The 27,069-nt window shown below is 41.7% G+C and overlaps 3 protein-coding genes across 3 annotated transcripts in view; 1 reads left to right on the plus strand and 2 right to left on the minus strand.

Annotated features, from left to right (window-relative positions):
* LOC116218355 (type II inositol 3,4-bisphosphate 4-phosphatase-like) overlaps positions 1-27,069 on the plus strand; it is a 166,691-nt gene that overhangs the window by 1,072 nt on the left and 138,550 nt on the right. The window lies entirely within an intron of this gene.
* LOC105892598 (zona pellucida sperm-binding protein 3-like) lies at positions 4,418-6,634 on the minus strand. The gene is made up of 8 exons (XM_042703124.1): positions 6,177-6,634; positions 5,961-6,079; positions 5,735-5,838; positions 5,378-5,561; positions 5,083-5,194; positions 4,909-4,994; positions 4,697-4,830; positions 4,418-4,536 (listed from the first exon to the last, which is right to left on the minus strand). Exons 1-8 carry the CDS (start codon positions 6,603-6,605, stop codon positions 4,478-4,480), a joined length of 1,227 nt encoding a protein of 408 aa, XP_042559058.1. The 5' UTR covers positions 6,606-6,634; the 3' UTR covers positions 4,418-4,477.
* Positions 8,094-10,573, minus strand: LOC105892597 (zona pellucida sperm-binding protein 4-like). The gene is made up of 8 exons (XM_031559498.2): positions 9,900-10,573; positions 9,599-9,789; positions 9,412-9,509; positions 9,153-9,325; positions 8,883-9,075; positions 8,613-8,754; positions 8,414-8,513; positions 8,094-8,320 (listed from the first exon to the last, which is right to left on the minus strand). The coding sequence occupies exons 1-8, from the start codon at positions 10,531-10,533 to the stop codon at positions 8,247-8,249; spliced, it is 1,605 nt and encodes a 534-aa protein (XP_031415358.2). The 5' UTR covers positions 10,534-10,573; the 3' UTR covers positions 8,094-8,246.

The following is a 27,069-nucleotide window of genomic DNA, read 5'->3' on the forward strand; positions in this document are numbered from 1 at the left end:
GAGTTGCTTTTCATAGCAGTATATGGAAAGAATAATGTCTCATTATTTGTAAATGCATGTGCCATGATGCATCCATTGCCTTTGTGTGACATTTGTGTTGAGACCTATTTGTGTGTGATTGACGAAAAAGCGAAAAGTATGTCTCAAAATTACATCAGTGGAAGCTGTGATGAATGTGTGTTGGACAATCCACAAATACTGATTCAACAACTCACATGCAGAATTATTGTATTAATTTTGTAATAGGACATTTATTCAGGTCAGAACTTAGGGCCAATTTAGGGTACTCCGTTTTCACGGAGACGGACACAAGGGAACGCCTTCTCCGAGGTGGAACGCCCTCTCCGAGCCCCGGAGAGCTCGACGTGCGCCTCCTGAATTTTCTGACTATAGGGCGTTATAGATCCTTAAAGCGTCGCCACAGCCAAAACCAACTGAGATTCAGGAATTGAAAGCTGAGGTCAGGGAGCTGCGTGCAAAGCTGGAAATTATTCAAACTCCTCCCCTCTGGTAGACGCTACAGATCACTGTTCGCCAAAACCTCCAGACACAAAAACAGTTTCTTCCCCCTCGCCGTCTCACTACTGAACAACTAACCCACTGTAGCATATATATTTATATATTTATCCCTGCACTTCTCGCACTCTCCACTTCTTCTTTGCACTACTGTTGTGCAACATTTCACAGCTACTGTATATAGCCATTCTGCCTTGTACATACTTTTTTAAACTCCTTAGTCCATTGCACTGTTGCACTGTTTGTTTGTTTGTATTGCATTGTATTGTGTTGTATATTTTGTGTAATCACACTGAGAGTCACTTTACCAAGTCCAATTCCTTGTTTGTGCAAACTTACTTGGCCAATAAAACCTGATTCTGATTCTGATTCTGGAAGAGTCAGGCGAGGCCCCTGCAGCACCTAAAGCCCCTAAACCGAAAGCAAAAATAACTGATGAGAGTGCTGAAGCACAAATAGACCCTGAAGTACAGAGCTTGAAGACTCAAGTTCAGAAACTGACACAACAGCTGACTGTAATGAATGTAGAGGGCAGTGCAACCCTAAGAAGAAAGACATTTCAGCGGCAAGCTGTGAGTTCTTATGAGAGAAGCAGGCCCTCAGTTAGTCGTGATGATTTCTTTTGTTACCACTGTGGTGGCGATGGGCACATTGCCAGCCAGTGCCCGAGAATCAGAAAACCCCCCTGAGGTGATCCAAAAGCTGCTTTGTTCGTTAAAGAGAGCCAAGGGTGGGAAGAGTGAATCAAGTCCACAGACAGTAAACAGAGATGCCTACTGCAAGAAGAGCAATGTTTGCACACCTGCGCAAAGCAACCTTCCTAGTGGTTTGCTAGGTCCTGCCTCCACTATTTGCGTCAAGATCAATGGCCATTCATGTAATGCCTGATTGGACAGTGGATCTCAAGTCACCATAATATTTGACACGTGGCAAAAGAGATACTTACCAAATGTTCCCATTCACCCCCTCACTGGTCTTTCGATATGGGGTTTGAGCTCCTCCAGTTATCCGTATCAAGGCTACGTAGTCGTAGATGTTGAGTTTCCAGCCAGACTTACTGGAGTGAGTGAGTCTATCTCCGTGTTAGCTCCCAGCCCCAGCAGACATAGATAACATCTGCCGCCACCTGAAAGATCTGCTGGCAGCGGGCATCATCAAAGAGTCCAGGAGTCCATAGTAATTGTCAGGAAGAAGAACGGAATTTAATTTCATTCTGCGTTCTTAATTGAATGTATTGTGTGATAATAATATTTCAATCACAAAAGAAAATAATAACAGATTGAAATGAACAGATTGTTCACGTAGCACGACACAGACACGTCGCATGCATGAACGTTGACGTTCCCTGACGATTGAATGAGAAAGGGCGCAAGTGCACTGTCAAAGTCAAAAGTCAAACGGTAGTATAAACAAATTCACAATAATGGATCGGTTTTTGATACCCCAAATTCCACGAGTAGAAGAATCATGTGACGTTGAAGAAGAAATGCAAGGGGTATCTGAATCTGACCACGACGTTCCTCTTCTTCTAAATCAAAGAGATCAAACCTATACCTCTACTGAGGGTGCTAGCCATGCTGGTCTGCTGGCTTGCCCTGATTTTGGTTTTGCTTATGACTTTTCTAGCATAGTTTTGTTTGCATTTTTGCCTGTTCTTTAAGAGTTTTATTTTACAATGATACAATGATCTAGCTCGGATTATTGTGGTTTTGAGTGCCTCCTGTTTTGTACTCATTAGCCTAGGACGAGCAGTCTGTCTGTGCTAGCCAGGTATACACAAGCTTCTATGTTTTTATTGATTGTGACCTGAAATAATATATACTTTTTAAAAGCATTTCTGACTCTTTGACTGTTTTAGTTAATTCTATCTGCTATTCTAATTTGCCCTCTTTAGTTTAAATTGTATTGAACTATTTATGTTTAGTTTAATTTGTCAGACATGGTAGTGGTGACCTGGTGGTCATCTGGCGCCAACTTTAACCCCCACTGAAGTAAGTGAAGTACCGGTATTTGGGATTGCGGAATCTATAACATGTTGCATGCATTTTGTCAGTGACCGTCGCAGAGGAACACGGCTATGTGCGCGTCCGTCGGAAATAGCCTAATGATAATAATAATACGATTGATTTGTATGGCGCTTTTCATGTACCACAAAGACACTTTAGAGAGCAAACATGTAAACAGATGTGACGATATGGTGGGGAGGTGTTGTAGTAGAGAACCTTGTGACACATATGCTGTCACCCTAATTTCATAGCACCCTCTGTAAAACGCTGAGCACCCCCATAGCCTGCAGAAAAAAATCTCTGCTTCCGCCACTGCAACTGCACTTCAAATCATTTAGTATGGGGCCCTGCTCTGCTGCTAATGTTGCATCTTTTGCATCATCAAAAGAGATATCTTGTCAGAAAGTCATGATTTATTTGACATGCAACCCAAGGTCAAGCAAAGACATTCTCGTGTAAGAATGGTACAAAACTGAAACATTTTACAGATTTTATGCCCAGACATACAAAAGGTACACCCCGAGGTACAGCTATAATCAGGCTGAACCGTAATCAGTTGAATTTCTCAATTCGAAACAAACTGATTTAAAATGGAATATTGTTTTTTGTTTTTATTTATTCTTAGTAAAAAAAAAAAGAAGCCAGCCATTCCAGCCAGATGTTAGCTGATTTTTTTTTATATGAAATCCCTGATGTGATCTGCACAGCCTTAGGTGAGTTGGCATACGACAACAGTTTGGCCATGACAGGCAATGAAGGGACCGACATTTGATAGTTAGTTTAATAAATATATTCTATAGGCAATAATTCAATATATCTGACCTAGTGGTGTCTAGACCTATTTTAGTGTTATTTGGATTTTGTGAGATTGTTCTAAACTTCTCATGTGTATTCTGTTCCTGGCCTACATGAGGTGTGAGAAAGCCCTCAAAGCCCCCCCCCCCCCCCCCCCTGACTAGAGACAGCTAATAATTAGCATCTAGGTATCCACCCCTCCCCTTGCTTTCCAAGAGTTAAAAAGACTGTGATTTCCAAGAGACAGTTAGTGAAGGAGATTTAGGTGGAACACACTCAGTGAAATCTAACTCTCTGTCCTCCTCTGGTGCGCACCATTGAAAGAATAAACCTGGATTTGGTTTTTCATCACAATCTGACTGAGTCTCTGATACATTTGGGATATAGAAATAATTCCTTTCAATAGGTTGGTCATGTGTGTGGACATAACAACACCTATTCATAGAACCTTTTTAATCAAGTATTTGTTTTGCATACTACATTTTGGAGAAAGTGAAATTAATGGTTTTAGGGAATCCTTAATATGGCCACATAAAATGTCTGTAGAGTTGATAGTAGATATATAGACATAATTATGTTTTGGCTAATATTTCAAGTAAGATCCAATCATGTGCTCATGTTTTGTGCTCAGTATTTCTTATCTGATAATATAGTTGCAGTATGCTCATATTTTGGTATGATTACAACTTTTTGGACACCATGCAAGAGTCAGCAAAGCATTCAAATAATGTCCTGTGGCAATGTCCTAAGTTTGGCTATGGAGTCGTACACTTGTTTGTGGTTTCCTTAAGAAATGTTTAGTCATTTTGAAAAATTACAATGATGTGCACGTTTTATACTCAGAACCTGTAGTAATTAAACATGGCATGAAATAGTGGACATTTGAGGTTTGATGTGTGGATAATATTATTTATGTATTAATAAGACACTACTATTTTACTCTGCTTCTGTTCTGCTGCTCATGAAGCAAAATACCTAATCTCCACCACTTGTCAATATACTTTAGTAGGGTAATAACCTTAATAAATGTACTTAAATAATTTTTAAATGGTAAAGGCAGTTCAGTTATACAGTAAATAAATTCACTAATGACCACAGAGTGCTTTCAACATTTTATTGCTCAAGTTAGCATTTTATTGCAAGAAATCCATGGCCTCATCTCATGTACTTTTTTTCGTTACATAGTAGGGTCCAATGGTTGCTTCACCCCAAAGCTCACCTGGTCAGTAAAAAAAGAGGATAAGTCAAATGTACATGGCAGCCTACAATTGAAAACATGTGCATTGTAAGTTTTGGGATGTTAAAAAGGTGAAAAGATGACACCCCCCCCCCCCCCCCCCCCCCCCCACACACACACACACAAACCCCAAAACTCATACCTTGCTGATTTTTCTGCTGACCACCACCACCACCACCTCCACCGCCACCGCCACCACCACCACCTCCACCACCACCAGCGCAGCTCGATTCGCAGCAACTGCACAGATCATTAGGTCCTCCTGCAGCAAACCATCTGAGAACAGAAAACCCAGTACTGTGATGAGTGTGTTCATCTATCTATGAACCTATGGCTGTTTGGTAGGAGACTTACCCTCCGTTAATGTAGGAACAAGCCTTGTGTTTGGAATCCCTTGGGGTTATGGCTGCTGTGGCCTTAAGTCTGCATGTAATGTAGATCTGTAAATGAAGAGTTCACTTCAGTATTCATATGTGGTTGGGGTTAGGGGTTACTTTTTCATAACAGATACTCCCAAAGAAACATTACCGGGGCGCTGTCTTCGAATCTGAAGGCTTCCAACATGAACTGGAGTTTGTCATCTTGAGAGCGCTGCGCAAATCGTGACTTAGAACCTGTGAGCTTGGCGTCAGTGAAACACCTGGGGAACACATTACATTATCTCATAAATCACCTTAATAAACATAAATCCCATTACTTCATATTTCCAAAGACCTTGTCAGATGACCACATCATAACACATTAAGACAACACACATGTAAAAAAAACTGTTGTTAAACCAAGAACAATGAGAAAACAACAGTAACAGAAGTTCCTTGCTCACCCATGGTTGTCAATGAAGGCATAGTTGGGAGAAGAGTTTGGATCTGAAGTTGTAGTAGCCACACAGTTGTCCACATACACACGCAGGGGTACATGGTAGAACTGAAGAACATCGGCTTGAATATAGATAATATCACCCAAGCTGAATTGAGTTGAATCTCTAGCTCTATACGTTGCTAGGTCCGCTGTAGAAAAAAAACCCAGATTCAGTCCATTCATACGGTCATACTAAAGATGGTTTCCTCAACTTGTCACCATAGAGTACTGGTTTATGTACGTTTTCTAGTGTATTTTTTTCTGTCGGAAAATGTCCATGGACTACCTCTAGAGGTGTGTCATTGTAACAGATATTGCTCACCCATCATGAGCCTCAGGGAGAAAATAAGGAGCTCCTCTGCTTGCTTAGTAGCAGAATATGGGATCCAGGTGGGGAACAAGGCATCGCTGCTCACATTGTGATATCTGGAATTCAGGAAATATGCAAATGTTTAGCTGACCTTTTACACACAAGGACATCACATGCAAAAGAGGTAGAAGAAGTTCATATATGAATGTGGATAGAAAAATAGATTTTGAGTCCTTACCTCTGATAGTGGCACTCAACACCAACAATGGCACCACTTGTACGAAAAATGCTAGTACCTTCAAGTGGCTTCGGTGTGTATATAATGGTGAAAGAGTAGATAAGCTCCTCAGAGGTTGTCTGTGGAGAGAAAACATCTTAGGATATTTTGCCTGTCAGCGTAGAGCAATGAAAAAATATCTGATGTTGTACTGTGTTCAGAAGTCCTAGAACTTACAGTCAGAACACTGCCACAGGCCTGCAGTTCAGCCTGGAAAAGCAGCCTTTTTGTGGCGGGGTCTTCTGCAGTTGATGCACAGCCTCCGAGTGACATATCTGCAGGATTGATCATCTGGCCGGTTTTGAAAAAGTCCATGTCTACCTCCACGAGCACCTGCGGTTCCTCACACTGAATCCGAATGCTGTCGGCAGGGATGGGAACCACCAGTTCTACCTCAACACCAGCAGGCTCATCGATGACGATATCTGTATAGTGCCATGTCAGCTTCTTGCCAGTGAACGACTGCTTGGTTTGTAAATTAATCTCGTCTTGGACAGGTTTTTCATATGTGGGCTTCTGGTTCTGACTATACCAGGACTGGGAATTTACTTGACTGGCCAGTGCGATGAGCACCAGCAACCCAATGGAAACCAGCTTGAGCCCCATGCTGCCAACTTGAAGGGAGTCGCCGAGATTTTATTAGCAGCTCATTTTATAGCTCAGAAAGATCCACAAACTCCACCCTTTCTGTGTCAAGGGTACTTTTACACCAGTCATGCATTGATTACATAAAGACAAGGTGACACGTGCAACCCACAAATGGGATGCCAGTTGCTGACTTCAGCCTTCAGACTTTTCTTATCTTTACTCTTCTCTGATGGACTCTGCTTTATGAGGTTGGAAAAGTAAACTAACATATTTGAGTACACGCTGATTCAACATGAATATACAATATAATATTGTAATACTAGAATAACCAAAATCTCTGTGTAAGCAGAATTAACAAAAAAAACTTTCTGAAAGAAAGTCAAGAAACACTGAAATATGTCACCCCAAAAAATAAAATTAGATTTCATGATAAGCCCTGATCAGTAGGCAAAAAGCCTTCCTCGCAATTCTAAGGGAAAGCTTCATAGTTGATTTTTCTTAGGTGAAATATTTCCAGTTTAAACCATTTCTGTTAGCTAATGATCAGTCAACATTGATGATAGAGAAGCCAATTTTAATTGGCAGGTTACCAAACCTACTTACCTAAAATACTGGAAAGTATTTTGTTCTCTGATTGTTGTTGTTTTTTGTATTGGCAGAGCTCTTTATTTGATTTAGTAAACATGTACTGGGTGGGAGGGCATGGTGACTTCTTTGACATAAGCATCATGACATCAGTCAAGCACAGATTACAGTCTCAGTCAGGTCATATTGCCTTACCTCACCTTAGTTCAAAGAAGTTCAATCCCTGTCCTTAATCCATCACTGTTCTCAGGATTGATTATCTATTTGATTCTGGACACAATATCTATGGGTCAGCTGCCAAACTGACCAGCTCACCAACCCTTTTTCATGAACTCACATTGACTCTGATAGCAGAGGGAAAATGTTGATCTTGGACATGGGCAGGGGGGTACTGCATGGGTGTAGCAAATATCCAGTAATACCTTACATTTTCACATTTATGAACAACTCTCTTCTCAAGTAGTACCATAGTATCATATAACTGTGATGCTACAGAATGTGTTGTAAGTGGAGAAGTAAACAATATTCAACTGAGCTCCTTTAGTGCAGGACACAGGATTTGATAGTCTTTCAGCATCACTTTTTTATATTTGGTCATGAACTTCCATTTATTTCCAACCTTCTCACAACCTTTGTTTCTGAGACAATATGTTGTTATAAGTTCCAGTTCAGGTATTCATTTATATATTGATTTATTTTTTTATATTTATATATAATGTTATTTGAGAGGTTAGAGAAAAAATGTGTGAAGCTGCCCACCTTATGATATCAGGTCATTTTCCTACGTGTTAACCAAAACGTATAAAAAAAACTGTATGACTTCACTTTCACACAAAAAAGTGTGAGATATTATTTTAGGTGTGCATCCTATACATGTTCATTTTTAGAATACACCTTAAGAAGAATACCAACAACCAGACATTTTTTGCATAGAGTGAAACTTTTATTTATTTTTCAATTGGTGTAACTCATGAATCTGCAGTCCCCAATTCTCCGATGAATGCATATCCTCCAAGAAGAAAAACTTTGAGTATAGGTGGTTGAATGTTTTCTTTGGGGAAGGGGAGCTGAAATTTAGCCTCTAATGATCACTGCTCCGCTCGAAACAACAACGGTCTCCTCCTGCTGTGCTGCAGAAACATCCCTCTCTGCAGAGATAAAGAAAAACAAGACATTGGTTAGCACTGTGATAGGAAAAACATAAGTAAAACTCTATGTTATCTCTGTCAAAGAATACTCACTGAATCGCTTCCCCTGCTGCGGCGTGCTCATACTGCAATTTGGCTCACAAGAGTCTCCCGCTGAGGGCTTGCACACAAATGTTTTACAGTGAAGGAACACCTGAGCATGGACAGAAAAAAACAGGCAAAGGAGTCAGACAGACTAATCAAACCGCCTTTTAGCCGAATGTGCATGAACAGTGCCATGGCAAAACATTACCGTTTCTTGCATGGCGGCAAGGGATTGTGGATCCACAAACGTGAACATTTTTAGCATGAAACGCCTGTAGTGGGTGGGGAACTGAACATCTGGAGAGATTGAAAGCAAGGTGGTCCGGTAAAGATCATCCATGTAGGGGCACCTGCAGGTGAGAGGCTTGGGGTTAGAGTGATCTATTGACTGGTGCTCATCATGCACACAGACAGCAGATGGCAGTGGAAAAGATCATATCCTGTGGGTCTGATCCAGAGCAAGTTGCTGGATCCTTACCCATCAACCAGAACGTCCCACTGAGGCAGGCTGTAGGGATTGGTAGTGGTAGTCATCCAGCAACGACCCAGGGTCAGAAAGATATTTGGATCTGTCCTGTCCAGAAAGCGCACTTCAGCATAGACTGGGTCTCGCAGGACTTTAGTGACTGGGTAGTCACCTGGGCCGTAGTATGATGTGTATGCCACATTCTCTGCAGGAGAAACAATAGTAAGAGACTCACAACCTGGTGTGCTGAAAAGAAAGAAATTATCTGGCACTTCAACATACCTTCCGCACATCCTTTTGTGGTACATTGGCCATTCCCCAATCTGAGCTCCACTCTAAAAAGTCCTGCCGCAGCCACTGGATTAGGTGGAGGGACGACCAAGACTTCAATGCCACCACCAGCTGACACCAATGCCAGCACTGTTTCACCACGGTAACGACACTGGAAAGCAAGCCTGTAAGCCCAAGAAAATACAAATTGGGAAAAGAAAAAAAGAAAACATGGTCTCACAATAGTCAACTCCATGTTCTGCTCACTTACTCATATTGACTGTCTCTTGTGATGGAGCCCAGGGGTCCGGTGCCGACTTCATAAGAGGAGGCCATTTGGTTCTCGTAGATCACATACCCGTCCTCTTCCTGCAAACACAACAGTTTACCCATTCATTACACTCCCTGTGACAAATACAGCCTTCTTCACATGATCACTAGTGTTGAAGCAGACCCACCCTCATGGTGGTACCACAGGCAGTTGCAGGGAACTGGTAAACGGCAAAGGCAGAGTTGGATTCCACAGGGGAGCACATAGGATCATCAGCTCCACCCAGGAGTTTGACGGTTTCCAGACTCAGGCGAGGCAGGGTGACGTCTGTGGAGATCACAAGGATCACCTGGGCATCCCTGGTGCAGTGCAGAGTCACTGAGAGTCGAGTGGAACACAGCAAAGGTTGAAAAAAAAACAAAAGGAGTACAGTCCAAAAGCATCAAGTTACAACAAGCTTAAAGCTTAAAGAAAAGAAAGAAACCTACCGGTTCTCCCATAGAAGCATTGAACACCATCAAAGCAGCATTCCATAGCCTGACACTCTGCAGCAGTGGTATCGACTCCACCACATGATACTCTGGCAAAATCGTCTACACTGCACGTCTGGACTGGATCTATAGGGTCCTGGGTTTTGGTTTTTTGAGGTGGCGTGTATGGAACCTGTTCAACTGGTGTCCTCTGAGGCACCTGAGCTACCACCTGCTGTGTCTTTTTTGGTGTCCTCTGAGGCACCTGAGCTACCACCTGCTGTGTCTTTTTTGGTGGCCACTGAGGCATCTGAGCTATCACCTGTGGTGTCTTTTGTGGTGGCCACTGAGGCATCTGAGCTCCCACCTGTGGTGTCTTTTGTGGTGGCCACTGAGGCATCTGAGCTATCGCCTGTGGTGTCTTTTGTGGTGGATAACTTGTTTTTTGGAACCCAGACCATTGTGTTGATGCTCCTAGGCTTGCCCCTTGGAACCCAGACCATTGTGTTGATGCTCCTAGGGTTGTCCCTTGTGGCAGTGTCCATTGCTGTTGTTGTCCTTTGGTTTTCAGATACTGGGCACTGCAAATAGTGCCCAGCCAAAGCAACATAAACGCAACACCAAAACAACACAGTTTCTTGTCCAAAGCCATGGCTACTCCTGTCAAATTCCAGCCACTACCAATGGATCTCGGGTCTATTTTATGGCTTAGCAGATGAGTGACAGTGTTGCAAAACACACCCCCTCACATTTAATTGGTTAACTCCTCTCCAGGTCAGTGTCGTGGTTCTGCTGTCATTTTGGTAAGAAATTCATGCAGGACAGAAAAGTTGGAAAAGGAAGGCGGTGACACAAACAGGCTGATGGGTCAGTTTGACTTTTAAAAAAAGTTTTTATGACACTTTTTATGACATTCAAAGGTTGTTTTTTGTTTGGAAGCTAAATAAATTATGTTTTAGAATACACCTTTTTATTTTTTTTGTTTCCTTTTAATGACCTCATGCCTCATGACTGTTTAATTTTCTCTGGACTTTGAGTCCAAAGAATATTTTGCGTTTAGTGGGTTTTGTTTTTGACAAAGTCACTTTTTAACAGAATTGAAAACAGTAATGTTTATTCACATAGGTCACTTAAAATTGCTGTGAAATTTAATACCTCAGATTTGATGGAAATAAAGCTTGGGAGGTTGGTTTGGACGTAACGGGACATGCAAATGTGCAGTTTTATTTCAAATCAAATTGGGCTCTTTATGTGGATAAAAGGATCACAATAAAATACTCCTTGGCTGTAAAAGGAACATTATGGATGATCAAAATGATAACTGGTCATGATATGGTATATTAATTGGTTTATTAATAAAGACAATAATTTTCTCAAAGATCTGACCCATAGACTATATGAGTAGGCTTTCGTGATTCAGAACAGAAAAAGAACATCTGGTGTTCAGTGTGACCCACCTATTCAGAACCCGACAGAGGTTGAAATTACAAAGGAAAATATCCCTCTAAGAAAGGCAATTAGTTATTTAAAAAAATACATATCAATAATTAACACAATTATTTACCAGACTACATATGGAGAAGTTATTTAACATAATTTAAATGATATTTTGTGTGGAATGCTGATTAACTTCAACCTTAAACCTTCAAACCAAATGTGCAAGTCCGGCTTTTGTTGGGTTCTTTTGCATGCTCACTTTCTGGGAGGGTGGAAGAGAAGAGAGAGAGAGAAAGATAGATAGAAAAGTGCTTATTCAGTCTTCTAAATAGAAACAGGAGGAGGAAGGTTTTATCACAGGCTTTTATGTTGACTTTGGAGATTTAAAGTGCAATCATTTGGTTGACATTTCATGTGGGTCACTTTTCCCATTTTCTGTACATGCTGCAAGTCACATGTTGAACCTCTCGGCAAACAGATGCAGTACCATTACAAAAATGTCAGTGTTTCAGTATTCTGGCAACCTCCGCACTGCAGTTTTTCATTTCTCTATTGCCGTTTTAAAGACAAATTCCACACTAAATACATGGTGGGTCTAGGACAGATAGAAAACAGAGATATACACAAATCTGGAAGTTAAAGAAACAATAAACTAGGACTAGGTCACCAGGGATTGTAAGACCTAGTCCTAAAACAGAACTGATTTTGTGGGTCAAAGAGTCAGCCTGACCAAACCCATGCCAGAGTGAGGAATGAAGAGTAAATAAAGATATGACCTGATTCTAGTTTTATACACACCCGTATAACCCAGACAGTTTGACACAGTACTTTCTAAAGCATCAACAAAAAGCAGCTGAGGTGTTATCAATCTCAGCGATTACTCAATGTGAACACATATATTTCCACTTAAAGATGCAACCCTTCATTTGATCCGCCATGCTCTAGACAAGGTTGTGTTGACCTGACATTGGGACTTAAAGCCAAAGGTAGACCTGAAATGACCACGTACCTGTTGTTGAATGTGCTCCAGTGCAGATAACACACGAGGAGCAGTCCATTCAAAACTCAGCAGAGAGTTCTCAGTTCAGGATTAAACAATTCTTATTTTTGCCTGTTGTCACCCCAGGCTTGATGATACTTAACTTAGCCTACCTATACCAATTTAATCTGTCCCTTTATGGAGTTGATACATTGTTGAACAGTGGAAGCCATTCAAAATCCTGATTGAAGGCAGAAGAACAATGCTAGAACAATCGTAAATAGAGGGTGGACAAAATATCAGTGTCCAGTGGTTTGAGAGTTGGAAGAGGTGGAAATCTAGTTCGCACTCTGCATGTGTTTAGATGACGGGTGACTGTAGGCCTTGGAAGCATTTGACTTGTGTGTCCATGCAGAGCGTTCATTAGGCTTAATGAGTGTCTCATCACATCACCATACTTAACAGCTAAATTCTTCCTTTGGCCTTATCAAATAGAAACTCACCCAAATGTATTAAAGAGGAAAACATGACTTGTCAAACCATATTCCTATTTTCATACCTGGGCTCCAACCCAATGAACACATTTGCATTCTTGTAACATTCCCATTTAGCTGTAGGAACATGCATGTCCTAAAGTCCTAACATCTTTCAGTTAAATAGGCCTAAACATTTTGTAATGCCCCCTATTATATTCCAGAAACATACATATATATATACAGTATATACATATATAACTTTTTATATGATTATATGACATTTTAATTTGCTTAGTTTGTTCCATGTTTTTTTTAACATTCTCACAATGGTGCATCAGAACATCTTCTGAGGAACATTAAATAATATATACAAATGTTTGCTCCCTGTTAACTAGGTAGGTAGTCCATCCATAAGTAAAAGCTTTGCAGCTCATGACACACTGTTTTTATACTGGTTCAGATAAGGATTAATGATAGAATTAAATCAATTTAGAGCTGTGATTATTATTATCATTACCCTTCCCCAGGTCCATCTGTCCTGGACTTTTGCATTGACTTTTGGTGTTAAGCATGTGCTATGATTTTTTACACTGGTCCGGGTCCCTTTGCTGTTTTTGTGACTGACATACCTGCACTTCAGGGCCCTGTATTCATATCCTCCTTTTGCTTAGCAGACTTACCTTGCAAAGTGCTGCAGGTTGGACTTCATTTAGGTTGAAGTTAAGTTCTTTCAAATTGTTCTCCTGTGTGCCTGTTTTTGTACTTACTGTTTCTGATATTTACATGTGATTTACCAAACCAATCTTAAAATATTTCGTTGACCTCCTGTATTCTTTGAGTAATTTGGCCTCCATAATCACCCTTCAATGAGAAGTGAATGTATCTCACTCTTTTGTTGCCACTGTTATGATCAAGCTTCATGTTTCAGTATTCTATCTACCCTTCTAGGGTAAGTAGATACATAACTAACTATGTAGCCACACTATCTAATTATTTTGGGTGGTTGGTGAAATTCAAGTTCAGTCTTTCTAATTGTTCACCGAACATCACCTTAGCCAAACCCAACCTCTAACCTTAACCATACATTGTAGTTAAAAGAGTTTGAACAGATAGTTGGTTAATAATCTGAACATCTGTAGATATAAGGAGACCATCCAAACAAAATGTGACCCTTTGGGTACCAGAGTAAGGCCCGAGCCCTGTATGAGCCCGACAGCAATTCAAATATTTTGTCCGAACCCGGCCCGAGCCCCACGGAATCAATGTCTCAACTGTTCATACTACTGACACATTTGCGTACGTTTTTTATGAATAGCCTGCCTTTATTAAACTCGAGCATCAACAGATAAATGCACTAACTCACACAAACAAGCACCGTTAAACGCAAAAGCGCGCACAAGAGGGAGATAAGCATATTGAAATGAAATTATTCACATTGCAAGAACGAAATGAAGCCTACACATTACACACTTTAGGCATCTGCTATGCTTAAATAAAACTTGCGTTATATGCTACATCAAAAGAGTCACAACAAACAAGTCTTACCATTGAAGATAATTTTTTTTCTTGGAAACTTTAAGTGCACGGCAACGTTCGTTATAAAACTATCTACATAGTCCAACCATGGAGGTTTAATACATGTTGTTGTGGAGAAAGAGGATGGCATCAGTCATATTTCATTAAAGCTTCACACTTCTTATTGGACATATCCAACAGCCTCATTAGAATCCTTATCGACTATGATGCTATCCGACAGAAATATCTCCATACAGTAAATTTCCCCTCGTTAAGTATCGCTTTAAACTCTCCAGATGACAGTTTCTTTTTAACTTGCTTCATGATGTGTTTGCCGCCTGTAATCGCGTTGTCACAGCTAGGACATAAACAAATTCCCACCACACGAATGTATTTTATTCTCAAAAACTAACTTCGTTATCATGTGAATCCGACACGTTGACTTCAGTACTTATTAAGATATTTTAAATATGGAATGTTCAATGCCTTATCGCGCTGATGTGTCCCAACCCCACCGAGCCCGAGTATAATTTCGAAATGTTTGGCCACCCGACCCGCAGGCAATGATGAACTATATGACCAGGCAAAATGCTGTCTGACCACTAACAACAGGGACATAGGAATAACGTTTGAAGCAAAACTCGTATCATTCAGGGCCTGCTTTAGAGCACAGATTGCTCAGCAGTCCGCAGTCTCTCATTTTGCCAGGATGCTGATTATGGATTATCACTCTGTGTGCATTGCCCTGCTTTTGTTTCTGACAGTGGCAACAGCCGAGCGACCCTTTTCCAAATTGAAACTCATTAAGACCTACCTGAGGAGCAGGAGAGGCTGAATGGTCTTGCTATCCTGTCCATTGAAAAAGCAAATCATGCATCACCACTTTTATGTTTGAAAGGCATCGTTTTGGCCATAGGCGGAGATCCCGGGGGGGACGTGTTCCCCCCTACCATAAAGTTGTCCCCCCCAACAATCATTGGAAACAAAAAAATATTTGTTGAGAAATATAGTAATATGAAATAAAAAATACGACGACACAAGCGGTGCTAATTATAGATGTAAAACAATGTGTTTTTTGTTGAAAAATCATGTTCCATCTATTCCTCAAAGTGGTTTGGTTCACATGCTGTTTCTAACGGGCGGGGCTACTGGCAGCTCCGTGTTTCAGTTAATCAGCCCAGTAGCCTACACGGTCAGATTGTGAGACTGTCTCCTCCTCTGTCCCCTGTCGCTGCCGCTATGATACACGATATGTAAAGAGATTTACCTCATTCTCGAACGCAGTAAGAACATGTAAAGAAGAAGTTTTTTCTAAACTCTATTTACGAAGTTCCAATTGATATGCACAAGTATACATAAGTTTAATAATGGATTGGCATGACAACGTGAACGTTTGCCGATAACACATGCATGCCGGTAATTAACACCGTTGCGATAGCTAGCTAGACAGTTTATGACACTGTCCTGTCAGGGGCAGGTTCATGCTAGTTAATAAATGTAGGTCTACATCTCAGTGCCTCTCCAGATTAGATTAATTAACTGAAGGTAAATTAATGTCATCTTTTCCTAAAGTCCATGATCTATGCTGGTTTTATAACATGGGGCTACAGTGGTACAGGAGGTAGAGAAGTTGTATTGTAAACAAAAGGTTGCCAGTTCGATTCCCTGTCGAGCTGTTTTATAACTTATTTTGAGCATCAAGTTCTCTTGAACTTTGGACATTATTTGTCTGTGAATAGATATTTCGTGTTAGTACATTTAATGCTGTTTAGAGAATTCTAAAATGACTTCGAATTTCTGTTTGTAAATGTGATAAGAGAATTCGGTATTTAGCAGTTTATGCTAGCTCTCGTGAAAGCAATCCCCCCCCCCCCCCCCCCGGAATTACTCTCTGAAATTTGACCATGTATTGTCCCCCCCTACAATGAAATGGGATCTCCGCCCCTGGTTTCGGCTTGCAGGTGTGCTGTGCCTCTGGCTGTGCTCAGTCAGCTTGTCGGTCTTGACGTTCAGATGTTGTGCCTAAACTAGCTATATCGGATCGTCTCCTCACATAATCAAATAGAGACTTGACATTGGACAACAACATACATATTACCCAGCAATCATCATTGCAAATCTGAATATGACAACGTATTATGTGGGTATTGAGTGACTATGTATGTGTGTTATGATGTTGCTTTGCTTTGTTAATGGTGAGTGTGCCTTGTCCGCTAAATAAGCTGAGTGAGTTACGTTTTGGCATCATACAAAGTAGAGGCGCACGGATTACCACAAGTAGCTATTTTCTTTGGGTTGATTTACTTTTGGTTGACATTATTACTTTTTCGTGTGTTGGTTATTTACTTTCTGTTTGCTGTGAGTGTGCATTGCTACTTGTGGAGATACTGGCGATTTTCTCTCTCTGTGTGCGTGCCAGTGTGCGTGCTTGGCAGACCAACGTAAGCAGCTGCGGTGCGGTGGTGGATGCTGAAGGCCAATATATACTCTTGCGACTGCAGCTGCGGCTGGCCGTGCAGTTGGATCGAGGGACTTGTTTTGGTTTATGGTTCCCTAAGGGTTCCCCAAGGGTTGTGCGTGTTGCAAAGCAATTCAACGCCAGAACAGTAGGTGGAGTAACGTTTTTTGCCTACCCCATGACGTCTTTGTGTGTGGAAGTCGTTAGTTTGTTTATTTACCTGGGGCGTGAATGGACGCGATGAACGGGAGATTTTCCCGTTGCATTGCCTTCCTTTATAGACAATAACGATCATACACACTCAAACAAAGAAATATTGTATTGTTAGTCTATTAAGTATTGTATTTTATTAATTGTTGCCTGTTGTTAACCTTTCCTGCTAATCGTAGTCGGAGATTACAGGGAAGACTTTTGTTTACTGCTCCAGAGCCTAAGTGATCTATGTTCTTAACTCCGGGGTTATCTCCCTTTCCCTTCTGTCTGCGGTTGATGAGCAAATTAATGGCAACTTGATTTGGCCCGAGGATTTATTCTCCACACTGGTTGCACAGAGTTCAATGTTACAGTAACATAACTTTGCTCCGGTCGCTACATCTGATCTATCGGTGTGCATCACCGTTCTCTCTCGTTCGCTCGCTCACTCTCTCTCTCTCTCCCTCGCTCTACCACACCCACCCTGATGCCTACTAGGTGGTGGGCCAAAGCCCTGTGTCTGTTCAACTTTGTAATTTGAAATGGGTCGACGTGGATTTCTAAAGTTGGAGTGATTATATTATTTCTAACGATAAACCAGTTGTTGCCAGGAAAATTATCGGCACATTTTGTCAAAACCATAGTATAAAAGTTTGTTAAACTCGCCGGCAAACACAGTTGCCTACTAAATCAGTTCAACCAATAACACGATGCAATACTGGCGTAAGAACATTATTAACCAATCAGATGCAGTCATATTGACACCCGTTTCACCGATTACTCAGCTGTTGGTAATATTGACATATTTCACTGCAGCCACGACAGCTCCAACCCATTGAAACGGAGACGTGTTGTAAGTAATAATTTGATCAGTATAAGGCCGTTTTAAAACATGTTTGTTTTCTAAACCGCCTGTTAGAGCCATAAATAAGATGTGTATTATTTCTGGAATAATATTATTTTGTATTATCTTGTTATTATAATGAATATCTGTAAAGTAGAGACTCTTATTTTGACACGTTGTTTTGACCATGTGAAGAGTGTTAGTTAGAAGGAACGGAGAAGCACGGAGGTTCACAGTTTTTTTACCGTGCTAGCTTAATTGTGTTAAGACAGATATACAAGATTCATTTATTTATGTATGTACATGGATACCTGAAGCTTTAAGAAGATAAAGACATTTACACTTTTAAGCTTTTGCACGCGTTCAATACTTTCCCTGAGTGCTTCAAAAGATGACACAGATATTGGATCTGCTGCCATTACACCGCCTTTTTCATACGTGAGTGATGGTGTAAATAGTTTTAGTTCGCTAACGAGCCGTAGTTTGTACTATATACAGTGGGGAAAATAAGTATTTGACCCCCTGACGATTTCGCAAGTTTGGCCACTTGCAAAGAAATGTGTGATCTAAAATTGTAATGGTAGGTCTATTTTAACAGTGAGAGACAGAATATCAACAAAAACATCCAGAAAACTGCATTTTATAACAGATATGAATTGATATGCATTTGTCGCGGAAAATAAGTATTTGAACCCCTAGCAAAACATGACTTAGTACTTGGTGGAATAACCCTTGTTGGCAAGCACAGACGTCAGACGTTTATTGTAGTTGGTCACCAGGTTTACACACATCTCAGGAGAGATTTTGGTCCACTCCTCTTTGCAGATCCTCTCCAAATCCTTAAGGTTGCGTTTTCAATGGGAGGGAATGAGGTTCAAGCCCAATATTCCACGGTACATGGCCTCATCCATAGTCCCCTCGATGCGGTGGAGTCGTCCTGTACCCTTGGCAGAGAAACAGCCCCAAAGCATAATGTTTCCACCTCCATGCTTGACAGTGGGGATGGTGTTCTTGGGGTCATATTCAGCATTCTTCCCCCTCCAAACGCGGCAAGTCGAGTTGATGCCAAAGAGCTTGATTTTGGTCTCATCTGACCACATCCTGTCTCCCAATCCTCCTTAGAATCATTCAAGTGTTCATTGGCAAACTTCAGACGGCCAAGTACATGTGCTTCCTTGAGCAGGGGTACCTTGCGAGTGCTGCAGTATCTCAAACCATTACGGCGTAGTGTGTTGCCAATGGTTTTCTTGGTGACTGTCCAAGCTGCCTTGAGATCATTCACAAGCTCCCCCTGTGTAGTTCTGGGGTTATTCTGCACCTTTCGGATGATCACCGATACCGCACGAGGGGATATCTTGCATGGAGCCCCAGACCTAGAGCGATTGATAGTTGTTTGGTGTTGCTTCCATTTGCGAATAATCGCACCAATAGTTGTCTGCTTCTCACCAAGCTGCTTGCCGATGGTTTTGTAACCCATTCCAGCCTTGTGCAGGTCTACAATCTTATCTCTGACGTCCTTGGACAACTCTTTGGTCTTGCCCATGGTGGTGAGGTTAAAGGTGTGAAGTATGATTCTTTGGACAAGTTTGAGATCAGGTGTACCTTGTTAGGCCTAATGAGGACTAATCTGTGTGCTTCTTGGACACATAACTGGTCATTGGGAGCCAGAATTCTTGCTGTTTGCTTGGGGGTTCAAATACTTATTTTCTGCATCAAATACAAATAAAGTCATAAATGTTATAAAATGCAGTTTTCTGGATTTGTTTGTTGATATTCTATTTCTCACTGTTAAAATACACCTACCACCTTTAATGTAAACAAACCTTTAATCTAAACAGAATATTCAGTATGGAATGGGAATATATCAGAGCAGTATCTTTTATCGCGTTTGACATATATGCTCCGATTGCTGTGCCGGTGGTCTCCTGTGAGAAGTCATTTGAGCGTCCTTATAAGTGTTTAAGGAGGGTTTGTAAAGGTGCTCATATCTTCGGACCTCTTCTGTTATGTTTGTTCATAATCAACAAGAAGAAGCTTGTGAGACAGTCTGCAGGCTATTCATGATTAAAATAACTTCTGGGTCTTGCCTTGGCTTTTAAAAATGGCGGTATTATGCTATGAAACCGGAAATGTGAGACTCCGGAAGGAATGTGGTTAGCAGACCAATCACAGTCTTGCAGGCTGCGTGCGGCCGGCGTAGCTTTGTTGGATACACGCAAGAGGGGTTACGTAACTGCGCAAGGGGCTCTTGCGTGTCTTGCAAGTTTGCGTTTCTGCGTAAAATCCGAGTATAAAACGACCTTGACGGACGTTGCTTGCGGACTTTTGGATACTGCGGACTCTTGGACATTGTGGACTGTGGTTCCTTCAGGCAGTGGCCTACGGCCTGATTCACATGGACTTGGATAACTTGTGTTGAATTTATATTTTAGTGCCGGCTTGTAATAAATTGTATATTTTTGTATCAGAACTGAAGTCTGGATGAATCTGTAGTGTTGCTCCCACTAAACAAAGAACCTAAACACTGAAAATTAAACTAGAGTCCCATCTCTATAAACTGGGTGGCGCAGTCGGTCTACACTGCCACACTCCCGTCACATATTCATTTCATTGAATTGTTTTTTAATAGTTTCTATAGTGTATGTAAGATAAGCATATCATTTTGTTATAGATTGTTACTATTTTTCCCACAAATAATACCTACCATGATGGAGATAAGTTTGCCTTTTCAAGTGCATATATAGCATTAGACACTCTCCATTATGTAATGCTACGTGCCTCCGAGACCCATGGGCCCAGGTGCGACTGCACTTGCTGCAACCCCTATAGTTACGTGTTTGGCTAGTGACAGCTGGGAGGAGATAAATAAACAATCGACGACTTCTACACACAAAGATGTCATGGGGTAGGTTTCTCTAAGCTCGTCTTCGACAAAAAAACGTTGCGCCACCTACGTACTCTTCTGACGGTAAATTGTTTTCAGCACCCACAGCCTTCGGAAAACCATAAACGAAAAAGCGTCTATCGTGTCCGTCCGCCCGCCCATCCGTAACGGAGTCGGAGTATCCTAAAACGGCCTTTACAAGTCACAAGTAAGGAGTTCTTTCCACCCCCCATTTATTTGTAAATTGTTGAATATTTGTGGACAAAACATTAGCCAACAATGTTGGCTTGTCATTGCTTGTGTCACACAGGCTACTGTGTTACAGGATGTAGTGTTTCGCAGCACAGAGAGTGCACTTTGCCTAGCTTATGTGGCAAGACTGAGTGCTGGCAAGTTCATAATTTAGGTTTACAATTTTGTACTTGTTGAAACATGTTGCCTTCAATGTCAAATGATTACAATATGGGACTCGTTGCTATTATATAATTCCTCCACAAAGACATAAACTGTGTAGCCGATGGGACATTGGGTCATGCTGGTTTTAGCTACTTAGCTAACCATGCTGTGTGTGTGTGTGTGTGTGTGTGTGTGTGTGTGTGTGTGTGCGTGTGTTTGTGTTTTAGCTAGTGTTTCTGACTGACCTGGTCCCTTACTGGTGAACATGTTGCTTATTTTGCAGCATTTAGCTGTGTCTGTGGCAAGGGCCTTTTTCTTTTTTATTCTCCCCCTCTATGTTTCACATTTCCTTCTGTTCTGACCTTCTATTTCGCTTTTATCGCTAGAGAAGCAGATAGGCTATGTGCGGGTACACTGAAGAGAAAATAGTATTGCGTCAGCCAAATTGAGCTCATCTGTTTTTGTGTAAAAGTTACAGAACCCCCTAAGGGTCATGGTGGTGAATTTCTTTCTAAGCTGCTTTTATGTTCCCTTTACAAATCTTTTGGGTTTCCACACAACAAGTGTGTGTTACCTCACAATACTTTTGCATTCCCTCATAATACTTTCTGTTATTCGAGAGCAGATTGCAAGTAAATGCAAAAGTATAGTGAGGGAATGCAAAAATGTCTCATTAAAAAAAGACACCAACTACCGTAGGTCTTTCCATGCCAGTAGTACAGTTATTCGCATTCTGTAGCATTAGGGAATATGGTGTTTGTCAGTGGAGAGGGTCATAAGAACGGTGTAGTGAATGCTAGTGTGGCGCTCAGTCAACATGGGGGCAGTATAGTCCAGGCAAAGTAACTCATTTTGGAGCCAAAAATAGAACTAATTGTAAAATAATTTTTTTCAGCATAGATCATTTCTATGAGGTGTTCAGAACAACATACTAAAAGTCCTAAGAAATCCTAGTTGAGGAAATATGTTAAATTCTCATCAATCTGAGATGTGTGCCAATAAGGCCAGGCAACAATACACCCCAATGGGGCTATTTCTTTCCTTTACTCCTATCAAAATGAAACTTTACAAAATGAAAGTACCCATGAAAAGTAACATATTTTGTATTACAAGTTTCTTTGAAAATGAATTTAAATGTGCAAATGAGCTATACACTAATCGAAATGATCTATGCTGAAAACGCTACTTTGCCTGGACTAGTAGGGCACTGCTTGGTGTGGGCACAACAATAGTATTCACTGTACCAACTTGGACGTGAATTGCAAGGGGGCACAGTGTAGTAATATTTTTTTTAATGAGCAGTTTTTGCGTTCACTTGCCATACTTTTGCATTACCTCACAATACTTTTGCATTTACTCGCAATACTTTTGTGGTAAGTATTGCAAGGGAATGCAAAAGTAATGCGAGGTAACACAAAGTTTATTGCGTGGGAACCCAAAAGTATTACAAGGAATGCAAAAATATTGTGTAATAATGCAAAAGTATTGCGCGGGGAATACAAAAGCAGTTCAGAAAAAAATCACCACCATGACCCTTAGGGGGCTCCGTTAAAAAGTTGCCAACCCCAGGGGAAGGTAACATACTTCTCAATTCATGTGGCTTGAAGGAAGGATGTGTCAGCCCATTTTCCACAAAACAAATCTGTTTGTGTTTGGGAAAACCACTGCTGGATTTATGAGCGTGACATAGACGTCCAATTTATTTCAGCGATATAGCATATGGTGTTAGTCAGTTTTCTCAGCTTGACAGCCATATTTTAATGTCATGAATCCATATTCAGTCAACACATCACGATTTACGTTGGGCTCCATCTGTTTGGTGCAATGTTGCGACGTTGATTTCATTAAGCTCTGTGATTGCAGGATGAAGGACTTAATTAGAGTACATTTTTAAAACAGGTTGTAATGAATGAGGGTGATGTGAAGTGGGGGCTGTAATTGACAGTGCTTTGGGCATGCACTACCATTAAGGGGTAGAGGAGATGAATACATAGCCTACTTCTGATGGAGACAGCGTGGGGTTTAGAGTTGCTGCTCAGGCCTATGCCTTTGCTGCCGAAGTTTATCAGTGTGGCACAGAATAGTTAAAGGAACACTGTGTTTCAAGGCAGAGTGTGAGGCAACTGGTCTCAGTTGGTAGAGCGCTGTGATTGCTACACTAAATTGAATTCCCATCGGAGACGAGAAGCCTAATGCTGTTTGAATGTAATATATATATTTGCTGCACTGTAAATTGCTTTGGATAAAAATATTAATACTATAAAACTGCACTCCATTAAACTATTAACCATGAATATTAAACTGTTAAACATAAATATTAATACCATAAAACTGCACACCAACTCCAAAACCCCCACCCTACACACACACACACACACGTGCACGCACGTACAGTGTTCACAGGGTTGTTTTGATAAAATCAGTCATTTACATCATGAATTAAGGAAACAGATTGGAGCCTGACCTTCAGTGGCCATTGAGTTTTCCTCAGCATTAACCACACTTAGCAATAACTGTCGGCCAATTACACTAATCTGAGGACCCAAATCCGTCAAAGACAAAAGACGTGCCACTGCTACATAGCCAGGGGCTTTCAGTGACTTGGAACAGAAGCCCTTCTTTAATGTCTCCCCCCACAGTGCACACACAAACACGCACACACACACACACACACACACACACACACACACACACATGCACACAAATGAATAGGCCTAAATTAAGTAATGAAGCCTTTGCATTTATTGTGACGATAAAGGATAAACTTTTTTCTACAGGATGAGACTTTTCACATCCGCTCAGAGCATTTAAGTGTATTGTCTCGTGAGGAGACAAGAGCAAGACCAGGAGTCACATGAGTGACGGAACTGTGCTATGTGGAGTATTATCATTTCAACTGCAAGATCACAGATTCAGCCTTGGCTTCAAATATCTATGAATTGGCTGCATGAATACAGACAGGTAGCCTGTGTTAATGTCATCTTCCCCTTGTTAAAGGGGAAGGGAAATAGGGCAGGCATTTCACATGCACCCCACACACTCTTCCCGAGATCCAGAAGCAATGCATCAGGTCCTCCAGCCCACCTCTCTTATCAGCCCGCTGTCCCCGTCAGCCTGCCTATCACTTACAACTGTCTTTACATAGTAATGCACGAGTCCGAGGGCAGGAGTGTTGGGTAGCACCTCAACCCTTCAGTGATCATTTGATTTAGGCACTCTAGCACGTCTGAGGCAAAGCCCCTAGGGGTTTTTCAAAGATCATAAAGTGATACAGAAAAATTGGTGAGGTGAAAATAGGGCAGGAGACTGAATGAGATCAGTGGCACTTCCTTCACTCTTTCTCTGTCAGTCGGCCCGGCATGTCCCGTTCCCCTCGTTCACATTTTGTCCTGGCCCTGTTCCTCTCGATCCTGACTCCACCGCACATCTTCACTCTGGACACTCGTTTTGTGATTCTTGCCATATTCAACTGGTCACTTTTGTGCTGCACTGGGCCAAAGCTATAATCTTTACTCGGCTGGAGCCAAAACACCCGCTGTAGCACTTTCTGCACAGAGGACAGCTAGCTTGCAGCTGAGTGCACCATGGTCACGTGATGAATCAAAATGGCCGGTGCATATTAATCTATGTTAAATCATACCCCTCTCCCTATCTCTCCACCCCCTTCTCTCTCCCATTCTCTCCCTCCCTCCCTTTCTCTGCAGTCGGTCCAGTTTTTGTTTGAGAAAATCTATGTTGACGATTACCAACACCTTTTTTCCATTTGACTGGTTGAGTTGAGTGGAGCACTTTTGGTTCACTGTGCAGGTAGGTGTGGCCTAAAGGTGCAGCACTATTGAGTCCCAGATGACTAGGCCTCATGACTCTCAGGCTCGTGCACTGAATTTACTGTATATATATACTTTACCTGCCACGGATTTGAATCTTTGAGTCCTTGTGGTTCATTGCCACTGTTCTTCTGGATTGCCCTCTGACTGGTTCTGCTGAATGGTTCTGCTGAATTGTCTGACGATTCTGTACCCCTGCTCGGATCTCAGTTTTTTCTTAAACTGTGACTGTTCTCGGCTTTTGGGTCCTGTATTTCATCCTGGCCTTGTTGGCCCTTGATATATTCTCTCTCTCTCTCTCTCTCTCTCTCTCTCTCTCCCTCTCTCTCTCTCTCTCTCTCTCACTCACTCACACACATTCACACAGCTACCACACACAGCTACACACACATTCTGTCACACACAGACACACTCGCCCATGCATGTTCTCAATTCCTTATCACCAATTCAGATAAAGCCATTTCCTCAGAAAACCCTTCACCGCGCCACCGGCCGTTGTACCAGCGCATTCTAATCAGGCGATGTGGTGTTATCGCGCCGGCCCGGAGGATTGATAAGTCACGGGGGGGGACTGCGTCGGACGCTCTGGCAGTGTCTTAGCAAGCATTTGAGTAATGGAGCAGCAAGTCCCCCAGCTCTGTTTCACACCCAGCCACTGGAATGGCGATGAGCCTGGGTGAGTGTGAAGGAAACTAGCTGCTCTTGCAGAGGCAGCTGAGGTTGTGGAGTTACGAGGACCCCTCAGTTTTTGGATATGTCTCTGTGTTCTGTCTCTCTATTTTCCTCTTTCTGTTGGTCTGCACAGTCTTTTGTCCTTTTTTCTCTTTTTCTTCCTTATTCTTCCGCCCTGTACTCCCTCCAGCTTCTTTTCCACTGAACTGTCCAACTTGCTTGAATCACCAGTGTCGGCCTTGAAAACTCCCTCGTTTTAATTGGCTGGTAAAAGTGAATGGGGTGAGAGACTGGACTTGGCTCTCTTCCAAAATCTCTTAAGGCTTAAACTGTGTGGGAAGTGTTTAAACCTGCCTGCCCTTTCCCTCCCTTGAGGGTATCCTTTAAACTTTTACCACTTTCTGTGGCTTCTGTGGAACGAGCCATCTTGTATTGAGTGCTACTTGTGGAAGCACTAGAAGCAGCTCAGCCCTGACGGTGATAGGCAGTCTTTAGCTCAGACATTTACTCTCAGTCCATTTATACCCCTTGCTTCTCCCCAGGTGTTGTCTAAACCCTTGAAGGAGAACTCTGAAATTTCTTAACCTGGGCCCTATTTTCCCATCTTTTTGGGAACATTTTTACTAGGGACAAAGACGCTCAAAATCGGTCCAGTATTGAGTTAGAACGCTATAACCAGCAACGGTGTCAAAGTAAACCGCTTGTTTTCGCCACTAACGGGCTCATAATGTTATTATGAGTGTCTGACAACATGGGGAGGTTCCCTACAGAGATACACTTGCTTACCTCAATAATTGTAAAGAAACGGCAGAAAATTATGGTTTCTACAATCATTATTTCTTCCGGACTGGACAGGAAGAAGAGAAAGGTAAACTAATGACTGTAGAAACAGTAAACAGACACAGGTCTGTCTCTGCAGGGATCCTTCCATGTATTTGAATTTAGGGTGCGGTATGGACACTTCAGCCCTGGCCAAGTTAAGCATGAAGGAGAGCAGCTTATCGGGTCTCTAGTGGCACAGGACTCTATGGAGGATATGGAAATACATGAGGAGGACCCACAAGCTTATAGCTGACTCAAGTGAGAAGTTGAGTCCTATTTAAAGGTCATGGACTATGTGTTACTGCCAAAATGATGCAGTGTATAAAACTGTGCGGTTGATGCAGGTCTTATTGTAAGAACATGGAGCTCCTTGATTATTGGAATGAATGTAGACCGGCTGAGAACTTTTCAAAATACCTTTGTAACAGTGCTGAGGTTTGATTATTGACCTGTCTAGTTTACTTTTGTTCACACCTGACCTGGTTGTTTAGTTCCCCAAAATAGACTGAAGCAAAAGACCTTTGCAGGGCTTAATTTATACTGGCTGTCCACGAGGATAGCTCATGAGACCATGCTGTAAGCGACAGGCATAATATTTGCGAATGAAAAATCTTATGTGTGAATGTAATCAATGGGCCTCCATCAAAATGGGAGTTTTGATTTCTCCAGAGTAATTTTCCACTACA

Source organism: Clupea harengus, chromosome 22 (assembly GCF_900700415.2).
Source record: "Clupea harengus chromosome 22, Ch_v2.0.2, whole genome shotgun sequence".
Taxonomy (NCBI): Eukaryota; Metazoa; Chordata; class Actinopteri; order Clupeiformes; family Clupeidae; genus Clupea; species Clupea harengus.

Excerpts from the sequence above, each read along its gene's own strand:
- LOC105892598 (XM_042703124.1), bottom strand. The coding sequence starts at position 6,605 with ATGGGGCTCAAGCTGGTTTCCATTGGGTTGCTGGTGCTCATCGCACTG. Across the intron at positions 5,839-5,960 it reads GTTGAGTGCCACTATCAGAG|ATATCACAATGTGAGCAGCG; the intron begins GTAAGGACTCAA and ends CCTGAATTCCAG. Across the intron at positions 4,537-4,696 it reads TCAGCAGAAAAATCAGCAAG|GTGAGCTTTGGGGTGAAGCA; the intron begins GTATGAGTTTTG and ends TTTACTGACCAG.
- LOC105892597 (XM_031559498.2), bottom strand. The coding sequence starts at position 10,533 with ATGGCTTTGGACAAGAAACTGTGTTGTTTTGGTGTTGCGTTTATGTTG. Across the intron at positions 9,790-9,899 it reads ATGCTTCTATGGGAGAACCG|TGACTCTGCACTGCACCAGG; the intron begins GTAGGTTTCTTT and ends CTCGACTCTCAG. Across the intron at positions 8,321-8,413 it reads GCAGCAGGGGAAGCGATTCA|AGAGGGATGTTTCTGCAGCA; the intron begins GTGAGTATTCTT and ends TTATCTCTGCAG.